This window comes from Rousettus aegyptiacus, unplaced genomic scaffold (assembly GCF_014176215.1).
Source record: "Rousettus aegyptiacus isolate mRouAeg1 unplaced genomic scaffold, mRouAeg1.p scaffold_m13_p_17, whole genome shotgun sequence".
NCBI lineage: Eukaryota > Metazoa > Chordata > Mammalia > Chiroptera > Pteropodidae > Rousettus > Rousettus aegyptiacus.
Window position 1 is genome coordinate 15,687,867 of NW_023416292.1, and position 23,853 is coordinate 15,711,719.

Sequence of the window (23,853 nt, forward strand, 5' to 3'; positions counted from 1 at the left end):
AGGAGGGCAGTCTTGTGGGACTGAGCCCTTTACCTGTGGAATCTGACTTTATCTCTAAGTAAGCAGTATCAGAATTGAGCTGAATTCTTGGGCACGTTTGCCAGCATTCTAGAATTTGCTGGAATTGCTTGTGAGTGCTGGGGGAAGCAATGTCCCCAAGTTGGAATTAGGTCCAGGGACCCCATTCAAATATGATTATAAAAATATGAAAATCTGTTATTCTGTATAAATGCATATGTGCATGCATGCACACATAAATAACTAAGTAAAAACAGGGCTATTTCATCTGCATTATTGGATATTTATACATTAATGCTGGTCAATAAATTTTGGAAGTGAACTTATTACGAAAAAGGGAGACTGCCTTGGATCTGAAGTCAACTTCCTTTTAGACACACACAGTACGAGAGTATAATTTTTCAAAACCTGTTCTTTGTCCTCCAGAATCTCCTGAGGGCGCTGCTGAATTCTGACTTGTAGAACTGTTTGCCCGGCTCGAAATGGCTCCACGTCGTTTCTGAGTTGATCTTTCTTCTACATCCCTAACGGGAAATCTGATTCTAGATGCAGACTCAGCATTCATTTACTGGAGGCATATTATTCACCATGAACCCTGGCAGGTACTTTCACAAAGCGCGATCACACACACTCATATAAACATTCCACCAGATCGCGGCTCACTAAAACCAAGTTTTGCTGGTCAAATGCAGAAAGTGACAGTGAGGCAGCATAGAAGAGAAAAGGGTAACCTGGTTCTTATGTAGGATGACAGGTGGCACACCTTATTTTCCTGTTCCACAGCAGGGCAATGTCCACTAATAAGAAAGGTAAATAATTCTTTAAGCAATTCAGCATTTAAAAATTTTACTACATAAAACCCTTATCCTAAAACTCTACATATTTTGTTTCTAGAAGGAGTTACTTACCTCTGCCTCTACTGTCAACTGTCTCTTCTTAGCTATCAATTGTTGTATGTCAACCCGACCTAAGAGGGGGAAAAAAATGTAACTTTTCAGTTGATGGCTACAGCTATCTACCAGCACTAAAAACAAACAAGCAAAAAAGAATGACTACGTAAATTACGGTGCAACCACAAAACACAACAGAGCTCTTAAAAATAAAGCATGGGCAATACAAATAGAAGGAAATTTATACATAAAAATCCTAAGTAGAAAAAAACAAAACTACTATATGAACACACAGTAAGTACAACTATGTTAACCATATGTGATATAGGATCTAACTCTGATAGCATGAGAAATTAGATTCTCTGGATGGATTCTGCAACTGTGACTACTAAAATGCACAAGCAATAAATAAAAAATCCAATTTAAATACAGGCAAAGTATCCAACCAGACATTTTTCTAAGAAAGATATACAAATGGCCAATATCACATGAAAAAATGCTCAATATCACTGGTTATCGGGGAAATGCAACTCAAAACCACAATGAAATATCACTTCTCAAAGTAAGACAGCTACAATCAGGCACACATAAAGGTGACTAATTGAGGTATTAACCATTAACTAATGAGAATCTTTTTCATGACTTAAAAAAAATTGCTTTTTAAAGGTATTAAAATATTTGTTTGAGAATTTGTTGCTCTGTATGACTCCCATGTACATTATTTATTGCGACTTATTATTTTTATAGATTTTTAGACAATTTCTTATTTTCATACTGAATCATGGTTACTATTGTAATTTAAGCAAGCAGCTGGTTTAATTCATGTCTTCCCTTTTAACAAAATATGGGTACAGTTAAATTTGAATGCAATTTGCCTTTATTCTTAAATAAGTTTGTCTTCGCACATAATATCTTGCATAATAACTTACATTTTTAAAGTTTTTCTTTGGCAAAATATTTATAGCTTAAGCAACATTTTAAGTATAATTAAAAATTACATGCTAATGCAAAAAAGTTAGTGTCCACCCTGTTAAACTTGGTGCCCACTAACAGTTGCTTGCTGTGCCCACTGTGCTTGCTAAAAGTCTTTAGTTATTGCAATTCCTCGTTGAGGTTAAGATTTGTCTTTGAGATAGTCTTAATTGAACTTCATCTCAGTTTAATGCAGATGTGGAAATGGTATCTCTCGCATTCTTATGTATTTTTCAAAGCATATTTTCAAACACCATAGCATTTTTTTTTTCCCAGAAAAAGGAATTTATAATCTGATAGTATATGTCCTTATTTTACCTTTTTGAGTGAAAGGTCAAGTTACCTATTATACTATGGGAACCAATAAACATCACACAGCACGTGTGGACAGACTTCTGCACAGAAAAAGGAGTGAACGTGACCAGCATGAGTGCCGAGCCAGGGAGCAGAAGCCGCAGCTCGTCTGCCGTCCGTGTCTTTGCAAAAATCGGTGATGACGCGACCTACCGTTCCAGCAGTATACTCTTCAACGAGCATTCGGATTTTCTCAACTGCGCTCCTCCTCAGTCACCATTTACTTGAGTATTTTTATCTCAGGATCAATAATTGCCATCGTGTATTCTGCTTAAGTGATGGGCACTCGCATTTATAAGATATAAGTAATTTCCCGGACATATTTCCTTTGCCAGAACGAACTCTTGAGGGCATATCTGAGCTAATATAAATTTAATAAATGCCTCTAATATTACTTATTCTAAAAGTAATCTTCATTATAGAAAATTTAAAACTCAAACTCCCTATCCCCAAAAAAGTCTAACAAAAATCACCCATTATCCTATGATGTTCAAAGACATTTTGGTAAAAATCATTTGTCCTTTTACTTTGGCAAAAATATACACATTATAACAGACTCATTACGCATACTATTTTTAAATATGCTTTTTTCACTCAATATATTGTGAACATCATTCCCTGTCATTACATATTCTTCTACATCATTTTATTGGCCTATTCTGTTTTTATGACTGAAATATAATTTATTCAATCTTCTATTGGACATCTAGACTGTATCTTTTCATAATACTGCAATTGGGAAAAAAGGCATGGAGAATGAGAAGGTCCGAAATGCATCAAATCAAAGAGCTATAAGGAAAGACAAAATTTGAAATGATAAATGGCTGAGAACGTTCCAGAATTATTAAAAGATGCTAATCCTAAGATAAAGCCAAAGAATCCCAAGAGGGTAAATAAAAATCTACAATTAGCTATATCATAATGAAACTATGTGTAACATATAGGTTTATTTAAAAAAAAAAAAAAAAGCCTCAAAAACAGAAGAAAAAAAAATCACCTGCAAAAGAACTGAAATTATGCTGTGTACCTGACTTAACACCAACAACAGAAGCCAGCAGACAGTGGGATTATATCTTCAATTATTGATAGCAGTGGAGTTTATGACTGGGAAGGAGGCAAGAGGTCATATCACGAGGAGCCTTTGTATATCATACAAGGGCTTTGAGGAAACTAAGAATTTTCAGCAGGAGAGTAACGGGTCTGGCAGGAGAGGATGAGAAGGACCCCGCAAAAGAAAAATGCAGTAAATCCGGACAAGAAATGATAATGTTGTAAATCAAAACAATGGCAATGAGAATGAACAGGAGAGGATAAATTTTGAATACATTCACAAATTGGGAACTAAGTAAGAACTATGAGGGAGGGTAAGATAAATATTCATAAAAGAAATGATTTTTTATAAATTATAAGAATACTTTCTTTTATTTAGTTCTCTGCTACCTTTGATGTCTCTGATGACCACGGTTTCATAAATAAGCTATTTATTTCATAAATAAATGAATACAAAGCTTCTTCCCTTTAATAATTAACCATGGGGGGATGGGAAAAGAGACATTAAAACATTCTCACTGTGCATAACTTCCAAAAGGAATCATCTACCTATAAATAACTGACCATGATGAGTCAGGGACAGGGGAAGTTTTTGCTCACACTTAAAGTCTCTGAAGACCCCACTCAAAACATAAAAGCTATGTAAGTGGAAGAAAAATATATTAAAAAGCCCATTTCTTTCACCTTAAAATTTACTTCATACACTATTCAAAAGAAAATCTACTTTCTTGCTACCTAAAAATTAAAAAAATAAATCTCATAAAGGTCAAAAGAATACTGTCTTAAAAACATTAAGATTGAAAGAACTATGTCCCGACAATCAACCACATAACTCAACTCAAGGCTTCTAAATCTCTACAACACTGACCCTGAAACAGTGATAAGCCAGGACTGAGGGTCATGCAAATTCTGAAATATCTGCCAAGGTCTCACTAACTGAAGACATTAATATCATTAACTGATAATATCTACTTAGTAGACCCAAAGACAAATCCTTAAGGACAGCTACTCTGGATTTCTTTCCTCTAACCCTCTGATCTCCAAGAAATCGGGCTTCCAACATGTATCTTTATGAACACGACCCAGAACTTGTAGAGTCTACTACATTTAACTGAAATATTTAAATGTTACTCCTTGAAGCCTCGAAAATCTTATTTTAACCAGTTTTGATGAAGATCTTTCGAAAATTACATGCTTTTTCACATTAAAAACAAGAAGATTAGGTACTGTTTCATACATAATCTTTATGTCAAATAAAAGTGATCATTTATTTATATCCCTGTGCCAATATAGTGACACCTTTAGGAAAAGGGAAAAGAGAGAAAGGGGCTCACAGTAAACAGCCCCAGGGAGCGGTGCCCATCCATGTGGGCTGCTTCCTTGTGGCTTCTCACCAAATCCGCTTCCTGTAACCACCCTAAGCTTTACTACTATACCAAGCCGACAGCCAATGTTACTTACTCAGAAGGGTAAGACAAATACCTCCACTCATTAAATTGGTAACTCATTTATTTACTCGATTTTATACTCATTCATTAAATAAAAACCACTGAGGACCCAATATATGCAGAGCACTAGGTATGTATTCCAAACCCTACCCTTAGGGTCTCAGGAGAAATACACAAACAGATAATTATAGTACACGAAAGGGCTGTGGGAGCATGGGGGTCTCTGGAGTAATGGGAGCTTTTGCAGAGGAACTTAGTATTTGAGCTGAATCTCAAATGATGAAGAGAACTCATGGTGAGCGGTTCCTGTTAAGATTATTTCAGGCATGAGGACTTGGTAAGGACTTGGTAAGGACTTGGGTTTTCTGGGACTTGAACCCGGGTCAAATGTGTCTAGGTGCCAAGCTCTCTTTGCTTCTTAACATCGTATTTAATAGGCTTTTGCCTAAGGGCAGCTTTTATCTGCTTACTTCCTAAGTTACCAGTTGCTTTCCAGAGCAGTGCCGTTTAATAGAAATATAATGTGAAACCACATGTCATTTTAAATTTTCTAGGAGTCACACTAAAAGGTAAAAAGAAACAGGTGAAAATGAGTCTCTGAAATGTGATCTACATTTCACAATTACAGTGTTATCTCAGTTCAGACCGGCCACATTTCAAGCGTTCAACTGGACCATATTAAATAATACAGTTCTAGGGACCCATCATATTGAACAGTGTAGTTCAAAATCGAGGCTTAGCCACTTTCTCGGTAATGGGCCAGACAGCAAGCATTTTAGGCTTTGCAGTCCAATAGGGCCTAAGGGCACTTTAAATACAAAGGAATGAACATGCCTGTGCTTGCCACCTCCTATTCTAGATGACTGAATTTACTGTAAATCTGGCAGACGAATAAAACGGACACGTATACATTATTTTTTATAATCTCTCATAACTCTGGTGAACACTGGTGGTTGTTTCTTCTCGCCAGAGACTGACCGAAGGATGGACATTAACATTAACAAGAGTATGGGCAGCATGACGATGGCCCGCTCAACCTAGTTCACGGAGAAGACTTTCGAGAGGGTCTCCTCCTAAAGAAGGCGTGGGCAGAGTTTAAGAAAAGCAACAGAGGATGGCGTGGAATTCTAGGGCTAATCACAAACATCGGCAAAGCCTGAAAGGATGAGGGAGGGAAATGGTTAAGGAGGCCCAAAGAGAACTCCTTGGAGAGAACCATTAGACAAGAGTGACGGCGACCCGGCACAGGGGGAACCCGAGGCACAAGCACACTCACCTTGCTCTCAGGAGACCCACCTTTGCATCTCCTGCCAGCGTCTCCGCCCCCTGACCAAACCCTTCTAGAAACCACAAGGCACGGGAACCCGTTGATATAGTCCATATGGTCAGCATCCCGGGGCACGAATAGGGTAGAATAGAGTAGAGAGGCAACAGGAAGATTGCTAGCATAAGTTGTGATCTTATTCTGGACAGTGGGACAGGAGACGTTGTTGGGGGAACGGGTAGGAAAGGTTTCCGTTGCTCTAAAGAGTACCAGCGAAATAGTTCCTCTTCGGGTAGAAATTGTTCTTTGGCTTTACCAGTTCTCTTACCCAGCCTGGAATTACTAACCCTGTTATTACTTCTATCCTTTCCTCGTCACCACCACCAACTTCCTGGGCCCACCGTGCCACGTCCCAACCACAGACCCTGCCCGCCGCCTGCTTTCTCTGATTTCTAACTGCCACGCACTGTGGAGAGAGAATTAAGAAAACGGGCCCAATGTAAACTGATGCTGTCAGGCGGTGTTAACCAGGCCTGTGACAAAAAAAAAAAAAAAAATCTTTGCTGTTGCCCCTGATAAATTTCTGTAACATTCCTCACAAACATAATTCTAAATATTTTCCACCTTCTTCTTAAAGTTCCGGCCCTACCAAGTAACCTTCAGTTGATGACTTTGAGTACCGATGTCTTAAATGTCTTCTTGCTTAATTTTTACGATCTTTAACCCTCTTTTCCACTGTTGCTGTGTCAGAGGAGAGGGTAGCCTTTTCAAGGTCGACCCTCTAAACTATTGTCTTGATCCTTCCTACATTAAGAAACTGTTCAAACTGTTGGCAACACATCGAGCCATTTATATTGTCCACATTTACATTCGGAGCCAACCCATTCCTTAAAATGTTTCTGAAATTATGATATGGATGTCGTTAGTGGCACTCAACATTAAATTTGTGCTTTTATCAACATTTATTTATCAAGTATTACATATTTACTTAATAGTTTAGAAACATATGTAACTGAACATTAAACCTATGATTTCAAAAAATTTATTGCGGACGTGGTTCCATTAGCACATCTGAAGGTCCTGGGTTCACGCCCCAGTGGAGCCATGGTCCGTGGTCTACAAGCCCGATGTCTGATCTTGGAAGCTAAGCAGGGTCGGTCTTGGTTAGTACTTGGATGGGAGACCACCTAGGAAGACCAGGTGCTGTAGGTGTAAATACTAATAATAAATAATTTTTTAAATAATTTATTGCTTAGGATGAAGAGGTTTTTAAAGAGATTTTCTTTAAATTACATAATAAAAAATATGATACAGATGTTAATGTCAAAATTACATATAACCAGTATTTTGAAACAATGCTTTAAAACAAACAGGCCTTTACAATGAACCTCATAACTCAACCATGCTATTCTTTCCTCTTTAACATAAAACGTCCTAGAAAAGCGATTTACACTACCTACCTTCAACGTTCTCACTGGCGATTCACTGCCAACCTGTTTCTGCAACTTTTCAGTAAGTAACTAAGCCCTGACCTGAAACTAGCAGTCTTCTACCCTCTAGTCATGCAACATGCATCACAAAAAACTAAAAAATAAAAACTGTGGCCTACTTAGAGTTGACTAAATTTCTAAAGATGACTCTTAAGGAGCACTAAGCAGTGACTAATAACCTTTTTTTTCAAGTTTCAGTTCTTTTAACAAACATGTTCTTTGTCTCCTCGAAGCAAGTACAGAATTAGCTAATGCGTAGGCACTGAGTAACGGGTTTTTACGGTCTGAAAGTTCAAACTCAAGTTCACTTTAAAATCCTGATCATTTTTTAAAATACTCTCATTGACTATGCCTGGAAGACCATCACCCCAGCCACACCGTGTCCTCCAGAGATATAAGTAATCTAAAAGTCATGTGAAAGCCACATTTCTGTCCATAGGATGGTTGGGTTTAAAAGTATTTCTTGAAAGAGTCAATATTTATCCATCTTCAAAGCAAGAGAGAGGTAAAGTAGTAATTATCCATCTATTACCTTTTATTGCTCCACTGACCTCAAAAATCTTCCAAAATTCTCAACTAATCACATATCTGCATGACTATAGAGAAATAGAATCTGAACTATAAACAAGGTCAATATACAAATATTCATACAGAAAAGGAGATTTAACATAATGTTGAAACAACTGGCTAGCCATTTTAGAAAACTATTAGATAAGATCCCTAACTCATTTATTATTTAATATGAATTTCAGAAGGAACAAATAGTTAATCTAAAAAACTGTAGAAGGAAAAAAATTATGTTTTCCTTTTTCATAATTTTGGATTGTTTCTAAGCATAACAAGAAATCTTAAAGCAATGAAAGAATATTTGATTACATAAAAACTAAATGTGGCAAAGCACACCATAAGCAAAGTCAAAAGGCAAATAACTAGTTTAAAGATATTCATAGTACATGACAGTCAAAGGATTAATTTCCTTATTATAAAAAGGGCTCTTTAAAAAAGATTTAGAAAAAAAAATAGCCACCAGATAAAGGAACAAAAATGGACAAAGGATATGAATAGAGCTTTTAAAGAAAAAATACATAGCCAATAAATAAAAGGAAAAAGGTCTCTATCTCACTTATAATTTATGAGAACAAACTAATGCTATGTACTATGCTGTTTTTCATCAATCAAATGGCAAATTTAAAAAAGACTGGTAAGATATACTGGCAAGAGTATGGGGAAACAATATAGATGGGAGTGTAAACTGGTATGATATTTTAAAAAATAAACTTAGTAATATATAAATTTTAAATGCAAAAACTCTGTGATCTAGCAATTTCACTTTTAAGAATGTATCCTGCAAGTAAGTACACTAGCACAAGTAAGCAATGATACTGTTTCAAGGATGTTCTCTGCAACACTGTTTATAATAAATACTCTAAAACCCTGGAAACCACCTAAATGATGAGTTAAATAAATTACTGAGCATTCGTGTAACAGAAATAGTACACAGATACTTATAAAAGAATTACACTTACATATACTGAACAAAAAGATGTCTAAGGTTTACTAAGTTTAGAAAAAACAAATTGCGGAAGATATTGCAAATATGATCCCACATGTATGGGAAAAAAATATGACTACTTAAGAGAAGAATTATTACTTTGACTTTCTACAATGTTTGCATTTTTTACATGAGTATATATTAAATTTAAAATTCTATAAGCCTATTTCGTCAATTTTTAAAATTTTTCAATTACAGTTCACAGTCGATATTATTTTTGCATTAGTTTCAGGTATTCAGCACAATGGTTAAACATTAATGAATTTACTAAGAGATAACCCCAATTAGTCTTGGTACGCACCTGGCACTATACAGTATGACAATATTAGTGATTATGTTCCCTATGCTGTACTTTATTTCCCCTGACTATTTTTAACTACCAATTTGTATTTCTTAATCCCTTCACCTTTTGCATCCCAATCCCCAATCCTCCTCCTATCTGGCAGCCGTCAGTTTGTTCTCTGTATCTATGAGTCTACTTCTGTTTTCCTTGTTCTTGTTTATTTTGATTCTTAAATTCCTCATGTAAGTGAGATCATATGGTATTCATCCTTCTCTGACTTATTTCACTTAGCACAGCCTCCTCTAGGTTCATTCATGTTGTCACAAATGGTAAGATTTTATTCTTTTTTATGGCTGAGGAATATTCCATTGTGTATATGGACCACTTCTTGTCCATTCAATCGTCTATTAATGGGCACTCAGGTCGCTTCCATATCTTGGCTATTGTAAATAATGCCGTAATGAACATAGGGTTGCATCTATCTTTTTGAACTAGTGTTTTGGACTTTTTAAAAAATAAATACCCAGAAGTAGAGTTGCTGGATCATAAGGTAATTTTAATTTTTTGAGGAACCTCCATACTGTTTTCCATACTGGCTGCACCAATTTGCAATCCCGCCAAGAGGGAATTCCCTTTTCTCCACATCCTCGCCAACACTTGTTGTTCTTTGATTTACTGATGACAGCCATTCTGACAGGTGTGAGGTGATACAGCTCATTGCGGTTTTAATTTGCATTCCTCTGATGGTTTGTGACCTTGAGCACCTTTTCATACATCTATGTCTGTATGCCCTCTTTGGAAACATGTCTATTCAGGCCTTTATCCACTTTTTAATTGGATCATTTATTTGTTGTTGGGTTTTTTTTTTAAATTTGTGTGTGTGTGTGTGTGTGTGTGTTAATTTGTATGAGTTCTTTATAAACTGTGGATATTAACCCCTTATTGGATGTATCACTGGCAAATATCTTCTATTCAGTGGGTTGTCTTTTCATTTTGCTGATGGTTTCCTTTGCTATGCAAAAACTTTTTAATTTGATATAGTCACACTTTTCTTTTGTTTCCCTTCCCTAAGAAGATATAGCACATATATATGTATGTGTGTGTGTGTATAAATTATATGTAGTAATATGTGTATACATATATATTACTAAGAACAATGTCAGAGTTTGCTGCCTATGTTTTCTTCTAGAAGTTTTATGGTTTCAGGTCTTACGCTTAAGTCTTTAATCCATTTTGAGTTTATTTCTGTATATGGCATAAGAAGGTGATTTAGTTTCTTTCTTTTTTTTTTTTACATGTATCTATCTAGCTTCCCCCACACCATTTATTGAATAGACTGTCTTTACTCCACTGCATATTCTTGCCTCCTTTATCACAGATTAATTGACCATATAGGTGTGGGGCAACATTTTATGAAACCAAAATTATCTCGTATTTCTTGAACGAGGACTAGTGGAAGAGGAAATAGCCCTATTACTTAGCATGAGGACAAAGGATTGAGATTGTAAAGGCATATTATGGGTAATCTACAAAAGCAATAAATGGAAATACCAATCGCAATTGGTCTATAACCTTTTTAAAGCTATAAACAGACTTCTACTCTATAATCAAAATAATTTCAATAACTTAATTACACAACCAGAATTAACTCTGGTTTATTTTTCTTTTATCACCGTATTTGTATTGACTGTGTGGGATACCCATATGTGCAATAAGAGAATTAGTCTTATTACCATTAAACTTTTAAAACATCATACGATCTTATTTTAAAATCCAAAGAGATAATTTCTGGTAGAAATGTTAGAAGATTTCGCGGAGATTATAATTCTTAGTTGATGCATTATATCGCAAGGAGCTGTCAACCTACCTTAGGATCTGGGGCAGAAGAGTTGCCAGCACCATCAATGGGAAGATAATATCTTAATGAATCTAGTGCTATAGACTTGTAAACAGTGCTTTTACATTTGCTCTCCTTGGTTTTGCAAGAGGAAATCTAAGCAGTGACAGGCTATGACAGGTGAACAGCCAGGCAATGAATGACACATCTGCAATAAGGGCTTCGAGCCCTTTCTTTTGACTTCCTCCTGGTCCTGCTAGGTATGAGAACAAACCACAAACCCGTCTGTACTGCTTCCCCCAACAATCCTCTCTAAAAACAAACAAAACATCACACACAGAGCACTAGACAGTCTTAAACTCCATTCCTTTGCAAACTAATACCTTCCCTCTGACTTGAAAGCCCTCTCCTGGTTTCCTCTTCAAAGACCAAACTCAAATTCTACTTCTGTGAGATACCTCCTTCCATTCTCAAGCATGGTACCCCTTACCTTACTGCTCTCTTATATCATTTAGTCACCATAACTTTCTTAACTCCTATTTATAACATAGGACTGTTTTCTGTTTTAGCATCTTATTCATCTGAACTCGTAGATGAAACCACTAAGATCATATCTTACACTTCCAAACTTTAACTTTTGATAAAGTTATTAAAACTATCTAAATTTCAGAATGTTCTTGATAGAACAAAGATTTAAAAACATAAACTCTTCCCTCAAACATTTTATCCCTACCAATTTCTTACAACTATACCTTTAAAAAATTGTCACCAAGTACACTATAGAATATTTTCCCCATTAGAATATTATTACAATCTATGGTTATATTCCTGCTCAAGGGGTTAGCAACATATAAAGATAAAAACCAGGAAGAATATCTCTCATTAGAAGCAAAACATTACAGACCTTCTTTTCTTTCAGAATAGTCAAGTTATGCCTCATGTCTCATTATTTAAAAAGGAATGTACCCATTATGCCTGGGCAAAACTGCTCATTGATTTTTAGCAATTATCTTAAAACACAAATTTGCCTTGAATACATTACATCCAGAAAAATTAGTTCATTGGCTCTCTTAGAACCTATAACTTTTTCGAGGCTGATTTTTTAGCACGGTTCTTTTAAAAAAAAAAAAAAAAGTTTAAAAATCTGTCAAAGAAAGTATCAGCTAATATCTTTCATTTCTTTTGATTAATCATCCTGTAATGAACTAAGACACTCAAACTCATTCTTTTGACCTTAAAAGCTATAAAAAGTACTAATTAATATTCGATAACTTTATTTCTGCTGGCAATTATGTTATATCCCGTCGTGCAAAGCATTTTTTCAAGTGGAATTTTTCACCTCTCAAAATGCCATTTAGTTTACTAAAAACGTCACATCATCCATGACTGAAAAAAGTCTGAAGTAACGGGCGCTGTCATATTGCTACTGGCAGTGCAAGATTTCCAGAGGGCCATCTGGCAACACCTATCCAAACCATCTTATAAATATGCATCCCCTTTGACCCAAAAACAATTTCTGGGAATGTATCCAAGGAAAAATCACAACCACTTGAACTTTTGCTTATCTGCAGTTTCTAAAAGAAACATGTTTTGCTTTCCTCCTATGGGGGGGAGGTGGGGAATGTATTCTCTGCCTATTTAGTTAGCAAAGTTCCATGTGGACTGGCCAGTTTTATGATTACATGCATATACTGGATGAGGGAGCAAGATTACAGAATAACAATGATATTAATTTCTTTTTCATATTTTTGCCAAGGGACTATCAAAATTTGTTACAAAAGGCATGCTGTTCTCCATGTTCAGATATTTATGTACATATCTCAACACTGCAATTCAATAGAACTACAGTGGATTAACTGAGTTAATATTTGTAAAACAGCGCCGGGCACATGATAAATAAATGTATGTTAGTGGTTGGTATTATTACTATTATCCTAATTAATTAGCTACCAAATGAACAAAGCACCAAAATAAAATGCAGTCGAGTATAAGAATAACCTGTAAATTAGTAGAAAGGTAGAAACTTCCTCAACCTGATAAAGGGTATCTACAAAAACCTCGCAACTAACATAACTGTTATTTGCAGGTGGCATGATCGTGTGCATAGAAAACACTACAAAACCCACATTAAAACTTATTAGAGTTAAATAGTAAGTTCAGCGAGATTGCAGGTATCCATAAAAAGAAAATGTAAAACATTCCGAATACTATAAAATGCTGTTGAAAAAAATTAAAGGTGACCTAAGTAAATAGAAAGACATCTCATTTTCATGGATTGCTAGATTTAATATTGTTAAAATGGTGTCTTAGTGTCTTATGGCTACTATAACCACATGGCTACAAATCGCCACAAACTTGGTGATTTAAAACAGAAATTGATTCTCTTACAGTTCTGAGATGAAATCGAAGTGTCACAGCAAGGCCACACACCCTCCGGAAGTTCTAAGGAGATCTATCTGGTCTTTGCTCTTCACTCAGCTTCTGGTCTCTGCCGGCACTGCCTGACTTGTGGCCATAGCACACCAGTCCTCGGGGCCAATATCTACAAATCTGTCTCTGCTCCGTCTTCACATCATCTTCTTATCTGCGTGTGGTCAGATCTCCCTCTGCCTTCTACTTATTATACATGTGTCTGCATTCAGGAGCCACATGGATATTCAAGATACTTTCATTTCAAGATACTCTACACTTAATCATATCTGCAAAGATCCTCCTCTACCCTCTTCTCTTGCCATATAAAGAAGTATTTGCAGGTTCCAAGTTTTAGGACCTTTTGGGGGAAGGGGCATTTTCCAGCCTACCATGGACAGCAGTATTCTTGGCACTGATGGGGATAGCCACGTGCACAAGACTGGAGTTGAACCCTACCTTAACTTAGACTAGATACAAAAACTAACTCAAAACGGATTACTGACCTAAATGTAAGAGCCAAGACTACAAAACTAGAAGAAGAATAGAATAGGAGAAAACTTTTATGACATTGGGCTTGGCATTGATTCCCTGAATATGACACCAAAAACACAGGCAACAAAAATAGGCCAATTGGATCATTTCAAACTTAAAAACACCTACGTATCAAAGGACACAATCGACGAGGTAAAAAGGCAACCTACAGGAGATAATATTTTTAAATCATATATCTGATAAAGAGTTAGTTTCCAGAAGAGAACCCCTACAACTCAACTCAAAAGCTCCCACAACTCAACAACAACAAGCAATTAACTCAACTAAAAAAATGTCCGAAAGACATAAAAAAAGACATTTCCCCAAAGAAGATATACAAATGGCCGACAAGTATATGAAAAGGTGTTCGAAAACACTAATCATTGGAGAAATGCAAATCAAAACCACAAAGAAGTATCGCCCCACATCCATTAGGATGGCTACTCTTGTTTAAAAAAAATAAATAAGTAACAAGTATTGGTGAGGAAATGGTGAAACTGGAACCCGTATGCACCATCAGTGGAAAATGGTGCAGCCACTGTGGAAAACAGTAATCGATTTCTCAAAAAATTAAAAATAGAACTATCACACAATCCAGAAATCACACTTCCGGATATATATCCAAAAGAACAGAAAGCAGAGTCTCAAAGAGATATTTATAATCTATGTTCATAGCAGCAGCATTATTCACAACAGCCAAGAAGTGCAAGCAACCCAAAAGCCCATCAGTGGATGAATAAGTAAAGATAAGCAGTTGCCAGGGCTGGGATAAAAATGTTCATACTTAAACAACAACGATAATTTGTTAGACACAATGGTTTCTGGTTCTTGGAGTGACCGGCACCATCTTAAGCAAGTTGCTCTCAGTGACCAACCACCAGTTCACACAGGGAGGGGTGAGCCTGCATCACCTGAAAGGAACGGTCTCACAAAGTAGGTCCAGTAAGTTGTTTACTGCCTTGGAATGTACAGTTCTGGCTACAAGCCACCTGTGTTCCTGCAGGCTATGTACATATGGAGCCCTTATCCCCTTTGGGCACAGTGGGTGGGGATCCACCCGTGCCTAAGACTCTGCTTCTGCGCTTCCCCTTAATTGGCCTCTTTCTTCCGGCTCAAGGCAATAGGATTCTAGGACACCTCGGGAAATTTTCCCAAAGTGGTTGCAAAACATTGTAACAATACTGACAACCACTGACTTGTACACCTTAAAATGGTGAATCTTATGGTTTGTCAATAATATCAATAAAAAAAAATAAGAGGAATGGAAAGAAACGAGGAAGAGGAGAAGAGGCCAAATGTGGAGAAGGGAAAAGGAAAAAAAGGAGCAAGAAGAGAGGGGAAAAAAAGGAGAAAAAGAACTTAGATCAATCTCTACTTAGATCACATTTCTACACTTAGGGTAAAGACAGAACTGACCAATGGCAGAACTAATCCCGAGTCTGGCTAAGACAGGTTTTAGCTTTTCCTGTGAAGTTATGCAAGATCCTCATTTCTACTTACTCCTAGAATGAACCATGCCAGTGCATATTACAAAAGATGCAAATCAGGATGAAGCAGAAATGACAAGGTACACTGTCATGAAAAAGAGGTAGTAAGGAAGAAACAAGATTCTCAAAATTTAAATGGACATAGTAACAAAAACACAAAAGGATAAGTTTAGAAAGCGTAAAGTTAAATGTTGCAATCAAGTACTATGTACCAATATAAATATTCTAAAATAACATCTTTTGACCCCGTAATTCCCCTTTAGGCATCTGACAACTATGCAAAGACATTCATTCTCATTTTTTTATAGCAGAAAAAAAATAAGAGACAACTTCAATATTCATCAGAAAAACAAATAAATTATGTGACTTATATAAAATAAAATACTTTGTGCCACTCGTGTTACTTGACAATGGGATAATACTTATGACAAGGTGAAGACCCCAGTTACTAAACAGCATGTAAAATATTCTATTTATATAAAATGTTACTTATTTGTGGGATTGAAATATCTCTGACATATACTTATTCCTTAATGACGGAACTTTGAGTCGTTTCTTTCTTTTTTATCCTTTTCTTTACATTTTGAATTAATTGAACACTTTACTGCATGTACATCATACAATAAACATTTTTTATTAGCTCATACTACTTTTAAAAATTATTTTTAATTTAGACAAAAGGTTATCTTCAGAACTTGTATTATTTCAGACACATGTCATGAAATATAACAAAGCTAAATAGTCGTATTTCACTGAATAGGTACTGGGTAAAATAAAGATACTTTTGTTTAAATACTATAAAGTCACTATAATAGTCGCAATTAATTCAATAACCTAAAGGTTAGGTGACCACATAATTTATTAAACAAATTGGGACACTTCTGAGAATGCAGGAATACACTATAAAGAACTACACTGGATACTGGTTAAAAAAAAAAAAAAAAAAACTGAGACTAACCTGAGCAAATTAGGACATAAACTCATCCTACTCATAGGTTACTGGAATTATCAATCACAAAATAAGAATTCGAGAATCACACAGAGTTTAATGAAAAAGCCCCTGATGCTGTATCAAAGGGATAAATTGCAAGGTAGTTCCAGCTGAGTCTCAGAGTTCTCGGTACCAGTGGTTCTTAGCTGGCAATGCCAATCGGTATTGTCCAGCAAGCTCTTCCAAACTCTAAACAATTCTGGACCCTTCCCTGAGATTCTGATTCATAGATCTATAACGGGGTCCAAGGAGCTGTTTTTGTTTGTTGGATTCTTTCTTTTCATTCGACAGATGATTCTTATGCATCCTCTTTGACGGTTAACTTTGTGTGTCAACTTGAAGGGGCTAAGGGAAGCCAGGACGGCTGGTAGGACGTTATTTCTGGGCATGTCTGTGAGGGTGTTTCTAGAGAAATAAGCATCTGAATCAGTAGAATGAGTGAAGCCCACCCTCTGTAATACCGGAGGACCAGAATAAAACAAAAGTGGAGGAAGGACAAATAAGCTCCCTTGTTTGAATTGCCCTGGGGACAATAACACCCCCTTTTCACTAAAGCTCCCTGTAAATCCCCTTGATGGAATTTACACCATCAGCCCTGATTCTCAGGATTTCGGCTTTGAGGGTTAGACTGGAACTCCGCCATGCGCCCCCTCCCTCCGTCCCCCCCTCCCACCCCCCAGGCCTCAAGTTTGCAGATTGTGGGGCTTCTTCTCTGGCTTCTATCTGAGCCAAGCCCTCATAATAAACCTTTCTATATATTTACATATATCCTATTGGTTCTGTTTCTCTGAGAAATACACACCCCAAATGAAAACTGCCACTAAGACCCACATATGAATCACCTGGGAATGTCATTAAAATGAAAATTTACTCGATAAACGTAAGGTGGAACATTTCTAATAAAGTACCACAGGGTGCAAATGTCCTTGGTCCTCGCTGGTGGGCCACGCAAACTGTCGTGGCCCAAAGGCCACATTTTACCCATGCTTATTCCCCAAAGTGAACAGATATTTAAGTGGAGAAACACATTCTCTTTTCGGTTCAGCATTACTAACTTTAAACCAAGGAGGAGGTCATACTTCTTGACTAAAGCTTAAAAATTCAAATTTTAATAGCTGCACTAAACCCTGAAATGATTAAAACTTAATGAACCAAGACAATATGGGATACTGAAAATATAGAGAAATTAGAGTAATTTAATTGCTTTTTTAAAAAAAATTGGGACATTAAGAGAAAATCATATCTGGTGACAAAAAGTTCCAATAAAAAGTAATTTTTCTGTCTCCAAGACTGACAAAATGGATTATCACACAATCCCTAAATCATGGAAGGCGAATGTTTCTACCCAATGTTGCCTCACATTTCTATCACACTAAAACTAGCCCATATGCAATATAAATGTTTCATAAATACCTAATCTATAAACTTATATAGAAACATTTACGTTCCTTGTGGGATCTGGCTACTGATATTTACAATTAAATTTAAGTAGTCAAAGCAGAAGAATATTTCTTTAAGAAGTCTCAGGATGCCAGACAACTGGAACGTTCCACCCCATTTGTTAACCAAATGGGCCTCAAATACCAAATCCTCATTGAAATGAAACCTATACAAATGTCACTGCAAAAATAAACACCCGGATGCAAGAATGACATCAGCTAGAGTAGTGTTTACAGGTCTGTCAACCTTCAGCATAAACCTTGACCTTAACAATCAGTACTATGTCATACTCGCCTTTGTAGTCGCACAGTAAAGACTTTGCTGTAAGTACAAAACTCCCTAAGCTCTCTCTCCCCCAAGATTTATAGCCTGGTACTGAACCAGGTTAGGTAGACTATTTATTACTCTTATCATGCTCGTTACATCTACTAAGAGAGTAATTAATAGCACTGATTTGTAATCTAATTATTTTAATTAAGGAGAGAGTGTTCCTCATTCACTTAGCCTGGGGCCCTGTGGGGCCAAACACGTCTGCATTGATCACTGCTGAAAGCCTCAGCACCCATCAGGCACCTATCAGGGCGTCAATAATTATTGGTAGGTTAGGTGATTGAAGGAATGAATACATGGATGAACGGTGTCTAAAACATAGTAGACACCCACCAGATGTTCACTGAATTAAAAAGAAAGGGCTTATTTGCTGATTTCTTCATTACCAGATATAGAAAACTCCTGTGTAATAACAACCCTAAATTAAAAGACACATTGCAAACTTTGCTTACACAATATAGCTCATCTCTATGCAATGAGCGCCAGTGTCGCCAGCAGTATCGAAGGTGGCCGTCACTGACACCTAAACCGAAGCGTTCTTTTCTAGTCTCTTTATCGATACATTTTTCCCTTCTGTGTCTCTACAATGCTTACCAACATATCCACTTAAAATAGAGCTAAAGAGATGGCAATCCCTCTTCCAGAATGCTGAATCTGTTCTCTATTTCATTCATTCACCTCACAAAAGTGGAAAGTCTCACCGTCACTAGGCGAGTCCCGGGGCTCCTTCGTAGGGCTTCCCCCATCTTCCTTCTCTTCAGGATTTTCGCTGGACTTCGACAGCCGATTTCTTAGAGACATCTCTTTAACCACCATTGTGTGTTCTAGGAAAGATGTAAAAAGCTTTACACTAAGTATCCGGTTTAGGCAAGTTTCACAATATCACCATATTTAACGGAGGTGAAAAATGATGATATAGTCGCTTCCTTCTGTTTTATTTTAATCGTGTTCAAGCATTTTCTGAGTACAAGATAACAACAAATTTGAAGAAATGGTTCCCTATAAAGTAACTGGCTGGCTTCTGAAGCCCTTATTTAAACATAGGCCCCATTCTTAAAGGACAATTTAGTTGAACAAACAAGGCATAAGTATACGAAAAATTAAGAATTCAATAACAAAACGTATGTACGAAGATGCCACAAGGTAGGCTATGATGAATATCAAGCCAATGACAAAAACAATAAATATCTGAAGTTCAGAAACAGAGAGGCTTAAGACATGTAAAGGTTTTACCAAAAAAAGACAGTATTTGGATAGTCTTGAAGCCCGAGAACAGAGCCCGTGAGTGAGAAAGGGTTAAAACAAGGTCTTCGCAAGCCCTGTTTCAGGGGACCAAAACTGATCAGACTACTTTACGAGAGGACAAGTTGAGCATCTACTAAGTGCAAGGACTGTGCTTCATGATTTTCGCATCTCATCTCCATGACAACCCCGCAGAAAGAAGTTATTACTTCTGGTTCACATATGAGAAAAAACAAGGCTCAGAGTAGCTTCTGTCAGTGCCCTCCACCCGCCTCCCAGGAGCTGCCCGGGAGCTGAACAAACTGGGTTAATCGGGGACTCACACGGACAGACACTTGTGGGGTGTCTCAGTGAAAGAGTATTAGAAATGACTTACTTGAGGTTTGGGATTCGGCTAGGTGATCTCGGGGGAGAACCCAAAGCAGCAGAGGTTCCCTCTGGTGTAGGGGGTGTCAGTAAGCAGGGACAAGCCCATGACTGGGCCAGTATATTAACAAATGTCTACAGGGCGGCTGATGGGAGGGAGGCTTGAGCCGGAACTGGTAAAACGGCAACCATCGTTCTCGTTGGCCTGGGGAGAGGGATGCTTCGAACTCTGTGGCTTGGACAACGTTCATGTTTTGTCTGTGTTCAGATTATGTCTTGGTCCACCCTGCCCACAGAATGGCCTTGTCCTGCGCTGGTGGCCGGTGAGACCGTTGGTGTTCACTAGCAGAACACCCAGAAGACCCAGCTGTTTGCTAAGAGTCGGGCTAGCTCGCATGACACTGGGGCCTCGCCGAGAGCACCGGCTCGGCTGGAGGATGCCTCCCCTTTACAGTAACTCGCCCAAGACCACACAGCTTATGACCGAGACAGATCCGAACCCGTGTCTGATCCAAAGTACAAACGCTACTAATTACCTGAATTTTTTTTTAAGTGGGTAACAGAGACACGTGATGGGGGTTGGGGGGAAAAAAAAAAAACTAGAAAAGAGAGCTAGAGGTGAACTGTAAAGTCCTAAGAAATTAGGATTTTTGTATTTTTTCAGCTAGGCAGTGGCGAGCCGTTGTAAGCAGAGAAATATAATCAAAGTCAAATTTGGGGCAGGTCAATGGCAAGACAGAACTCCAAAGGTTTACTCCCAAGCAGTGTTTTAACTATGTGTGACATTTTCATTAGTCTGAAGCAAAAAGAAAAATAATGACGTAATCTCTACATTATTGTTAAAGCGACATAATATTAAGTTCTAAGATTAAGGTCTTTCTAAACTTTTAGGTTAAAATTTCTACAGTATATGGTGAGTTTGATTGTTTTCTTAATTATCACTAGTTGGCAAAGTAAAAATCTGACAAAGCTACAGATCGGTTCCCTTCTAATTTTTTTCGAAACTGAACAAATAAAACAATTACAGAGGAGTAGATAAATATATCAAGTAGAAATTTTAGGTGACCAATAAGATCCAATTAAGAAGAATCTAAAAAATATTCTTCTTAGGGCAACTGATAAAGAGAAGTGAAACCTGACAACTGAACTCTGAGGGCTGCCCTCACAGGGAGAGGTCAAGAAGCAGACATCAGGGAAGACAAAGAGAGAAATACAAAAATGCAACAACAACAACAAAGAAAAGCAAAAACAAACAAAAAAAAACAAGGTGTTTTAAAAAGAAGGAATTATACAGGAGATAATCTGGATTAAAAATAGGGACTCTACTTTTGGGTGCTTGTGTGCTTTCTATGTATTATGTATTTTAATTTCAACATAATCTTTAAGGTAAGTACTATTAGTTTATTCCCCCAAATACCATCTTTGCTCCCCACTCCTTCCCATTGACTCTTTCCTGCCTCGAGACAGTCCGCTCTCTCCAGCCCTTTCTCCGTCCAGTAACCCTGCTCGCCCTTCGGATCAGAGTCAGAGCAGCAGCTTTGATTTAATGAGCAACTATTAAGTCATTACATAAGGCAGTGTGCTGCTAAATCCTTTACATCTTCTTATATCTTTACGAACTTAGAAGTGGGTGTTCTCTTCATTTTACAAATGAGGAAAATATAGTTTAGGGAGGTGATTTAACTCGCCCCCTGTCATATGATCCTCCAAAGGCTATGAACTGGGATTCAAAACCAGAACGACCAGATTCCGCAGCCTACCCTGACTGCCCAGATTGCCTGACTCATCCTGACTCGCTGACCTCCGCGAGGGTTTCTTTGACCACCATCTCTCATCACACATTTCCTCTGCGGTCCCACCGTAGCCTATGCATCCTATCGCGCTTACTACTATACTCAGAGAACAATACTATCTGCATCTTACACTAGCACAAGCTTCTCAAAGACAGGGCCTACGTGGCTTTGTCTCTGTAGATTTTTCCCAAAATCTAGTGTATGTGTGAGTTTGGGGCGAGGAGTGTCCCTGGAGCATGATAGGCATGCGTTAGCAGAGACAAACCACAAACCATTATTCTAAGTAACAGGACACAATGTTCTAAACTTAGAGAAGCAAGAAAATACATGCGGAAGGGGGGTGGGGAAGCCAGTGAGCATCATCTTTACTGTTAACAGCTTTCTATGTCCTACTCAACAACGACGTCAGCAACAATCATCCCCGAGACTCCTAAGGTTACTACAAAAACTACTTCAAATATTTCAATGGTTGAAAGAAACAATTATACATTAATCACATAAAGCAAACAATACCAGCTAACAAAACCAGTGTTACTTTGCTTTTGGCTGACACTGTATCAACTCAGTGAGAAATCGGTGATCTCATCCTGATTACAAGTGCTAAATTAAGAGGCAAAAGACTACTTAGTAAACCAAGTTTGACAAGTAAAAAAGTTTAATAAGCACAAATAAAAATAAAAATGTTAAGCCTGGGTACCCTGCAAAAAAACGAAAAAATTCAAGGAGTCCTTGGTGATGAGATTAGAGACCATCAAGCTAGTCTAGACGACAAAGCCTTATTTTCAGAGTTAAAACACAGGTACTGAGTTTGCACAATTACACTGCCATAATTTAATCTACTTATTTCAGAAGTAAGCTAAAGAAGACAACAGTAACGTCATAACTAAAATTTTATATCATAGTCTATGCTAATATCATTGGCCTCAATTTCCTCTACTAGCAGGAAGTAAGAACAGTTACAATGGGGGGAAAAAGCACAGGATTTAGTATCAACATAGGAATTAGTATCACATCTGGCTCTGTCATATCATTATGTCCTTGGGTAAATCCTCCCATCTCTCTGGATCTGTTTCTTCATCTAAAAAATGAAGATACATTCCACTGCAGTTAATTGTCATAAAAACACTGAGATAATATACACTAAAGTGCCAGCATTTTATTAACAAGCAAGTTTTAAAAATTAAGATATCTAATACCTACATATCTGTATGCTAAATGATAGTCAAACATTAAGCCACATCAGCCACAAACTTTATTTGTGTTGGCTTTTATGTACTAGAAGAGGGTAAATAAAGTGCCATACTTCCTGAAATACAGCTCACACACCCTGCGGTTTCTAAGACAACGTTGACAGATTTTATTATTGTCTGGAAGAATAACTATTACTTAAAAGGGCTCGCCTCAATTCTGACCAAATCCTCAGACTATGTAAATCCTAAATTTACACGGTGATGTCTGAGTTGAGCTCCTCCCACCATCATGTCAGCTAAACGTATACGGCTGTTACTGCAGAAAACACAGGCAAAACACGGGGACACACAGCTCCGCCGCTTTCTCTGGACAGGTGGACCGTTCTGGCCTCTGCGTGGCAAGCATACCACCACGAGGGCAAGGGCCCGGGCGAGGGGGCAGTCAGCGGCCGGCCGCAATCGTCCAGCGGAGAGATGAAAGACTGCTGAACTTGTTGAGCCCTCAACTAAAACAGGATCGAATCCACTCCCCTTATCAGTCTAGACACGAGCTAGGCAAACTACTACGTTAGCTGTTGCAAAGTCGAAAACTCAAACTGTGAATGATGCTAAGTGTTTCTAAGTGCTACTGTGGACCTAGGCCCTCATGGGTGAGGTGTGCCAGCATTTCCTAGCTTTCCGGTTAAACAGGACCTGGAAGGGGATTTGTTTCCCATTACTCACTGGTCACTGACCCTCCCTCCCTCCCTTAAATCCCCTGTGGAGCCAGATTATCACAACTGATGAGTTGCAAGTAGTAGTACTGTCTTCCTGGTCACTCCCTTTTGTGCTGGGGAGTGAACACCTTTCGCTTCAACATCTTGTAAAAAGATCCAGCCCACGCACTGGCCTCTGATCTCCTTGACTTCTCCCG

The 23,853-nt window shown here is 37.7% G+C and overlaps 1 protein-coding gene across 2 annotated transcripts in view; it reads right to left on the reverse strand.

Moving 5' to 3' along the window:
* The window catches only part of SOAT1 (sterol O-acyltransferase 1), a 56,490-nt gene that overhangs the window by 26,589 nt on the left and 6,048 nt on the right, over positions 1-23,853 (reverse strand). Inside the window, exons 2-3 of one of the 2 annotated variants that reach the window (XM_016141186.2) lie at positions 19,051-19,173; positions 927-985 (exon numbers count right to left, since the gene is read on the reverse strand). In XM_016141186.2, coding sequence (XP_015996672.1) covers positions 927-985; positions 19,051-19,165 — 174 coding nt within the window. In that variant the 5' untranslated portion in view covers positions 19,166-19,173. Of the gene's footprint in view, positions 1-926; positions 986-19,027; positions 19,174-23,853 lie in introns of those variants that run through there. The other variant, XM_016141187.2, reaches the window with a different exon arrangement.